The 8,150-nt window shown below is 36.3% G+C and overlaps 1 protein-coding gene across 4 annotated transcripts in view; it reads right to left on the bottom strand.

Moving 5' to 3' along the window:
* Pex23 (tectonin beta-propeller repeat-containing peroxin 23) overlaps positions 1 to 6,403 on the bottom strand; it is a 9,776-nt gene extending 3,373 nt beyond the window's left edge. The window contains exons 1-16 of one of the 4 annotated variants that reach the window (XM_018510977.1): positions 5,789 to 6,403; positions 4,706 to 4,956; positions 4,432 to 4,614; positions 3,513 to 3,665; positions 3,297 to 3,389; positions 3,024 to 3,204; positions 2,638 to 2,861; positions 2,322 to 2,525; positions 1,915 to 2,093; positions 1,689 to 1,821; positions 1,317 to 1,543; positions 1,038 to 1,172; positions 808 to 964; positions 557 to 719; positions 382 to 485; positions 134 to 276 (exon numbers count right to left, since the gene is read on the bottom strand). In XM_018510977.1, coding sequence (XP_018366479.1) covers positions 134 to 276; positions 382 to 485; positions 557 to 719; positions 808 to 964; positions 1,038 to 1,172; positions 1,317 to 1,543; positions 1,689 to 1,821; positions 1,915 to 2,093; positions 2,322 to 2,525; positions 2,638 to 2,861; positions 3,024 to 3,204; positions 3,297 to 3,389; positions 3,513 to 3,665; positions 4,432 to 4,614; positions 4,706 to 4,930 — 2,504 coding nt within the window. In that variant the 5' untranslated portion in view covers positions 4,931 to 4,956; positions 5,789 to 6,403. Of the gene's footprint in view, positions 1 to 133; positions 277 to 381; positions 486 to 556; positions 720 to 807; positions 965 to 1,037; positions 1,173 to 1,316; positions 1,544 to 1,688; positions 1,822 to 1,914; positions 2,094 to 2,321; positions 2,526 to 2,637; positions 2,862 to 3,023; positions 3,205 to 3,296; positions 3,390 to 3,512; positions 3,724 to 3,977; positions 4,029 to 4,431; positions 4,615 to 4,705; positions 4,957 to 5,383; positions 5,401 to 5,788 lie in introns of those variants that run through there. The other 3 variants (XM_018510979.1, XM_018510976.1, XM_018510980.1) reach the window with 3 other exon arrangements.
* Between the last annotated feature and the right edge of the window lie 1,747 nt (positions 6,404 to 8,150).

Below are 8,150 nucleotides of genomic sequence, written 5' to 3'. Positions count from 1 at the left end.
CTCTCTCTCTCTCTCTCTCTCTCTCTCTCTCTCTCTCTCTCTCTCTCTCTCTCTCTCTCTCCCCCCTCTCTCACACTCGAAAATCGAACAAGAGATATACAGCTATTAGACTTGTTTAATAAATTTAATTTACCTGTCAGCGTCATCATGAACGCATACTGTAATTCTTAGAGTACTACCGTATCCAAAACCATTTTGTAATATGCTTTCAAATGGTAAATCTTTACCAGCAATATCCATTTCTTGTATGTATCCATCTTCAGATAATTGACATTCCTAAGCAATAAAATAAAGTAATACATAAATACATAATAAGACTGAAGTACACATATAGGATCCTTTTCGATTAACATATATAATATAGCCGTGTCTGTGCTTTACCTCTGCAATTGCAGGATCGAATACATACACGTCACCTAACGCAGTTGTGGTCCAAATGGAATTCGGACCAGGTTTGCCATATACATTATTCATCTGGCAAGATACTAAAATAAAAAATAAAAAGAATAACCTTGCCCTTCCTATATGTATTAATTGTTCTTATGTGTACCCTTACCAGAAGTTAAATGCGCCAACCAGTCTTCCATTTCCGTATCACTCGCAAATTGTAATCTAATGACTTTTGAACGATTTAATTTAGGAGTATGAACTGCTACTCTTGGATTACCTGGTTCACTGCAGCAAACGACACATGTAATTTCCGAGACAGGAAATTGTATCTGTAATTTATTACTACTGCGTTATAAAGCATTTAGGATCGTGCATTACACAAATTTAGAAATATTTTGATTGCAATAATCAACGTACTATGCTTGTTACTCCATCTGAATTTAATATGATTAAAGTTCCAGAATCTAATAATCCAATATCACTGCTTATCCATTCCAGTTCAATCTTACAATCTTCGTATAGACTGCCGTTTTTAATTTTACATTTACCGTCGCCATTTTTCACCCAAGATGATCTATAAAAAAATCATCGAGTAAGAAATGTTTCGTTTAAAACTGATATATACCTTATCAATATCTTTTACTTACTTTTCAATTGCTTTTTCATACACTATCAACGAATCAAATGATATTTTCTTTAATCTCGCTTTTAATTCATCTAAAATATTTATTCTCCACAGTTCTCCAATTTCCCCTTGCGTTGCACCATTGCTGTCAGCAATCCTATCCAATAAAAAAACATTATGTAAATGTATATTTTTGGTATAATTTTAAATTCTTAAAAAAATTCCGATGTTAATTACCTTATATAATACATAACTAAGACTATACATAATGACATTATTTAAATCAAATTCAACATTTTACCATTTGGGTGGATTTGTTAGATCGACAAAGCATGCCCCAGCTTCTACTTTATACCACGATACATCACATTCGGCCCAATATATTATTCCTGCACTTTCATCTTCGCCATACACTCCAGAGTCCCCAGTCAAATCCGGATCAAATACACTTCCATCAGTTTCTGGATGCGCTTCAACACCTACCATGGAACCGACAGAATGAACAGGACTCCAAGCAGCAGGATTGATCTATTAGATAAGACAACTCGTCATAAAGGAATTTTTTCTTTTATGCCTTATGTCTTATACATGAAAAGGATTCTTTCTTTTATGTGTATCTGTCTTATGTGTATCAATCAGAATTTTTTAATCTCAATTCTAAAAACATTTTAACCTTGACAGTACTGCCCATTCCTTTTCCCGAGACAATTATCGATTCTCCACTTTTTGCTAAAGATTCATTAGATATAGTTATATTGGCAACACTCGCTTCATTTAAGTCACTTGTGTCTACAGAATTTGTAGATCTGTAACACGGAACAATTACACACTTACATTGTTATTATTATGTGCCGTTTAGTTATTATCATATTTCATAAAGATAAAATGTAAACTTTTACCTCTTTTTTTCTTCGTTTAGATATATATCTTGAAAAGATGTTTGTTGAGTATTCTTTGCGGATATGCCATCACCAGTACGTTGCCATAATTTTAAAGACGTGGGTGTTGGTGCCGAACGTGATTGCTCTTCCCATTCTCTAATTAACATTGTACCTTCACCAGTACTGTGAGGGCGATTCTATATATAAAGACAAAAGATCCACTCGAAACTAAATATATCACATAATATACTCGTATGTAGGCACATCATGTAATATTATGTATATTACATAATTATGTATCATTATATTATATTATACATATAATTATGTAACATAAAATATCACAAATTCATCAAACTTTATTTTATTACGCGAGTATCGAATGATTTAGATATCAAATGATGGGACAGCGTTAATATTCCTACCAAGGAACTCCAGCTCTGATGACGTTGCTGTTGCGGTGTGCCGCAAGTGCTGTGTCTGTTGCTAGATGACAAACTGGCGTTGCTGCTTGCTCTACTCAATTGCAACGGTGCGTTTATTAATTTCCATCGTTTCCCTGTCAATTCAGAGCGAGTTATACCAGTACGGTAGTACAAACATCGATCATCATAGCCAATGGCCCATACCTTCATAATACAAAAATAAAGAGAGTTAGCAATAAAAGTGCATATACAATTCGATATATATAATTTTCTATTGTCTTTGCGACATAAGTTGCGAATTGATTAACATCGTTACTTGATCATTTGGAGCAACGGATATTAATGCCATTTTGCTTAACATTTCAACCCAACCGGTTCCAGTGGCTAATTGTTCACAAACGCCACTTATTTCACCTTGAATGCCCTTTCGAAACCATACTCCACCATCATGCGTTATAGCCCATACAGCATCAGTACCGACACTAACTTGTACCAATCTCAAGTCTTTCTGCGGTGGTTCCACTTCCGACCAATTTTCACCTTTAATTTATACCATTTTATCAAAGTGCTAGAATATCTCAATGGCTGCGTTCGGACGTTAATGTTAAACAAGGACAAGATGATGAATCCAAGGCATCGGAGGCATCCAAGCAATATTTCCGAACGCAGCCAATGTAACTAGATTATCTCTTGTTTATTTACCCATTGGATTGTCTCTTGTCACGCCTGTACGAACTAACGCTTTGCCTACCATAAGTACAGCCCAAACAAGACCAGTTGCTCCAACACTAATTTGACACACTTCATAGCCATTTGCCAATTTGATAGAGCTCCATCTTTGTCCTTCAGGACAGGTTGTACTTGTTCCAACACGGAACATGATCTAAATAACATAAATTAATACAAATAGTAATCTAATTTCTTAATTAAATATTTACATCTTTCGGAAAGCTTTAATAAAAAACAAAGTTATACCCTTCCGTGAGCCGTTACCGCCCAGACTACTAAATTACCCGAACTACTTCCAGGCATTTGATTTCCACCCACTGCTATATCGATAAAAGGTTCCTAAAAACATATATGGCGCTCGTATATGTATATATATATATATATATATATAATGTAATTATGTGTGTATTCTTTCGTTAAATTGTCAAAAATGAATAGAAAAATATTATAGTATTTCATCACCTTGGTTGGATCTTTATGTAGAGGTGCAATAGCACACCATGAATTCATAGCACTATACCTCCGATAACGAACCCATTTACGTCTTCTTACACAAGACTTCCACTGCTTTTTTGTAGTATATGTAGCTGGAAAGTCAATTGCGTATGTCCATCCCTATATTAAAACATCAGATTCTCTGTGATCATAAGATTTTCTTTGGTCGTGGGCACAACTGTTAACAAATCTATACATAAACAAAATCTTATGAAAAATATAACACTTACGGAATGCGCAAAAAATATATTTAGTATATAACTCTAGATAGATTTTATGTTGAAAAAACAATGTAAAAATATTAAGCTTTCTCTACAAAAATGTTTCGGTACCGTAATTACTTTTTAAAGTTTACTTATATACAATTAAGTAGCCAAAAGTTATCTCTCTTTTAAAAGCGAAAATTACTATATATACAGGTTTATTTTATACAATTTTATTGTTGCACTCGCGCGACCGTTCCGCTAATTCGGCTAATTCGTAATCGCAAACTCGTACGCGCATTTCCGCGCTGCAGGAATAAAAGGGACACACGTTTGAAGAAAGCGAGATTCTTTATTTGTTTACAATGGCGAAAAAATACGAACACCGAATAGATACGGAAGCGGTCTCGGAGCACGTCCGAACGTATAAGCGACGGCTCATCCACAAAATCAATCAGATGTCCATTTGACAGCTCGGAACAGCTTAGAAACTGATACTACTGATAGTCCCGACGACGTGCTCTTCAATTTTATTTGTTCCGCCGGTCACTCGTCTCGACTCGTTCGGAAATGGCACGGCGCGAGCATAACAATATTAAATGTATAAAATGGTAGATTAAAACAGAAAAGGAAACACATAATACAGCAATATAGACTTTATAAGCATTAAGGACTGTATTTACATCATGATCTAATGGCTGGCCATCTAATGTTGTTTCAATTTGCCAGTCACCTTCCCATTGCCATGCCATTGATGGCAATTTCACTTTGTCTCTACCACGATCAACTGTACCATCTTGATTGGAAAAATTGTATCTGTCCGTTGGAAGCAGTCTTCCAGAAAAGCCCTCCAAAGGCAACCATCGCTAACATTGTTTATCATTATTAATTGTCGTTGATTTATGTGCTATCTTATCGAATTATTAGCTTATGGTGGTATATTTTGGATAGGCGTACCTCATTCTCATAAGTTTCTTCTTTGATTCTAATTGGTATGTCTAAGCCATGAACATGAACATATACTTGACGATCACCGCCAATGGCCCACATAAAATGTGGTACAGCTGATAATTGTTTAAATTCAAGGCCTAAATACATAAATTCTCGCCACATATTTCCCGACGTCGATAATCCAAACACCCGCCCTTCATTATTAATGGCATATAGATACGAACTTGGCATTTTTAATCTAATCTTCACACGTTTACCTGTAAAAAAATTTGTAAAAATATTGTCGCAGTTTGATGTTCATTTCTGTGTAGATTAGTTTTCTTAGCAAAACGCACACGCACACACGCACGCAGATACACACCAATTTTCTCTCTTTAGTATTTTGCGATTTTATATTCATTTATTTGGCTGGTCATACATGTGGCCAAGGAAACTAGTCAAGTATGCTTGCGTAAGCCGCTTGTACACTTGAACTGTGTGTATCAGACAACTGCAGTTAGTTTGGCTTGTACAAATGTGTGTGTGTGTGTGTGTGTGTGTGTGTGACTTGAGCAAATATAAAAATTTATTCGATATGCCTATGTGCAAACAACTTGCACATATGCACATGTAAATCAGAGTGTGTGTGTAGCATATTTATAATCTAATCAGAACGTCATCTGCGAGTGCATTGCTTGTACTTACTTTTTGCATTCAGCATCTTTGCCTTCTCTTTCTTCAACACCCAAATGTATATTTATTTCATTTTAAATATAAAAATTTTGGAGAATTTCAAGCAACGCAAACAGACCTTGCATTAATTGGAGATTAGTGCACACCACAAACTGCTGTACATGAAATTTGCCAAGTTAAATGTAAAAGCATATATTAAATGCTTATACATACAATCATATATGCTTGTGCAAATTTATTGGAACATGTAGATGACAGAACTGCAAAGTTATCGTAAGACACCGTACACGTTCGTGCAATTTGCACAAGCGTACTTGACAAGTTTGCTTGAACGTGTAGTGCGGTCAGCCTTCTACTGTATTTAATAATTATATGTATATCAGAGAGTAGATCAAGTAGTTTCGTTATCGTACTTACACGTATCTTGAATCTGATGTTCTTCAGAAATTATCGTTATTTCTCTCCTCTTATATGTCACGGAATCTTCTCTTCAAACGTATAGTGTGAATTCCAATTAATATATACTTTTATTTTGTCAATAAATCTATCGTTAAAGATACCAAGTGAAAACGAAATTTTTCAAATTGGCATTTTTTGGTAATCGTTTTGTTAACGTCGACGACGTCAGACATTCGAGATAAGTGTCAAATTAAAGAGCAAGAAGAATTGAACTGAGACTTGCAGCTGTATGTACATACATACGTACGTACATGTTAGTTATGTACACTCTTTATGCATATTTTAAGAGAAGTAAGTGTATATTTGAAATTTGGCGAAAGCAGTAAGCTTTAGTGCAATGCAATGATAAAAACACATTTGACATTAAGTAAAGCTGACGATTGCTGAAGATATTACGATACGTCACGACACAACACACCACACACGATACAGATGATGGAAGCTGGCAACTCACACACTCAGGTGTCTCAGGTGAGTCAGGTCAGTCGGGTGTATGTATGGCGTATGCATGTGTGGATATACGTATATACATGCCATCAGCCATGGTGGAAAGCCAACATGGTGTGTGCAGTTGAACAGTCAAACAGTGGGCGCTAGTGGGTGCGTTCAAGTCGACAAAGCGGCTAGCCTGCAAATGAATATGATTAATTGTTAAGCCTGCGGCACACGATGCTTGTTTTTCTGCTGGATTGCTAGCTGGATTAGAATCTTGCCACTGTATTGGCTGCGATGCTGGCACTGACAGGATGACATCCAATACGGTGGCAAGATTCTAATCCAGCTAGCAATCCAGTAGGAAAACAAGCATCGTGTGCCGCCGGCTTTACTTACGGATCCAACCAATCACATTAGGTGCATTCAGTATTACAACCGCTCAGTGAGCTCTTGGTTCTGATTGGCATATTCCGTTAGATATAAAAATATGGACCAAACATCAGTACTGAATGCACCCATTCAATGGCTGCGTTCAGCAGATTCAGCAGTTTTGCAACCGTTTCATGATTCGTCGCGCTGATTGATAGATTGATTTATACTTTTTTAGTTTCAAAGAATTAGTCCAATCTGAAGAATCATAAAACGATTGCAAAACTGTTGAGTCTGCTGAAAGCAGCCAATGGGTGCATTCTCAGTATTATGCTGGATTCACCCTGCATCCGATTTGCGTCGTACGACTGACTGGTTGCTCTGCAACTAATCAGAAAACAGGATTACGATGATACGAAGCAGAATCTATCGGAATCCTGTTTTTTCATGCAGGGTAAGGGTGATATTTCACTTGTGCGTTTTTGTCGTACGACAAATTTTTCAAGCCTGTTGATTGGCTATAGGATAGAGAGATCCGAGGACCTCTCTGTTCTGCACACATTTGTCGTACGACAAAAACGCACGAATGAAATAGCACCCTAATGCTGGATTCACACTGCATCCGATTTGCGTCGTACGACGCTCTGCAACCAATCAGAAAACAGGATTCCGATGGATTTTGCTTCGTATCATCGGAATCCTGTTTTCTGATTGGTTGCAGAGCGTCGTACGACTCACATCGGATGCAGTGTGAATCCAGCATAACGGGCCTCTTTCATCAACACCGATTACCTTAATCGGCCGATTAGTCCATTGGAATTGACCAATCGCATCTATCGTCAAACAAAATGAGATTGGTCAATTCCGACTAATCGACCGATTAAATTAATCGGTGTTGGTGAAAGAGGCCCTGAATCCAGCATTACACCTCTCATTGGGTGCATTGGTGTATATTTTTAAATCTAATGGAATATGCCAATCAAATGCAAGAGCTCATTGAGCGCTCATAGTACTGAAATTATTTTTACGTTACAACTTTTTGGAACTTGTAGCGTTTTCGGCTCGGCCGGGTTTGCACCAACCTGGGTTGGATCAATGGCGTTTTGTGCTCCTCCTATCGGTAGAGCGTATGACGTCAACCAATAGGAAAGATTAATTCAACCAAGGTTGATGCAAACCTGATCGGGTCGAAAACGCTATTAGTTTGATTAAAACGAAAAATTTCCTACTTATAATATTGAATAATTTAAGTAGTATTTATGGTCCACACATTTTTAAATAAAAACTTTTTTTATTCAATTAGATTGAAAAACTGTATTTCATATTAAGAATATTGAATTGAACAGTATTCACGTTGCACAGAAATTGCTGATATTGTTTTTGAATTTAACTGAATTAAAAAGACTGTACTTGCTATTCACAATTCTGAATTGAGTAGTATATTCACGATGCACAGAAAATGCTAATATTATTTTTAGATTAAAAGGTACAGATATATATATATATATATATATAT

Source organism: Trachymyrmex cornetzi, unplaced genomic scaffold (assembly GCF_001594075.2).
Source record: "Trachymyrmex cornetzi isolate Tcor2-1 unplaced genomic scaffold, Tcor1.1 scaffold358, whole genome shotgun sequence".
Lineage (NCBI taxonomy): Eukaryota > Metazoa > Arthropoda > Insecta > Hymenoptera > Formicidae > Trachymyrmex > Trachymyrmex cornetzi.
The sequence above is the reverse complement of the archived record's forward strand: the minus strand, read 5'-3'. Positions and strand labels throughout refer to the sequence as shown.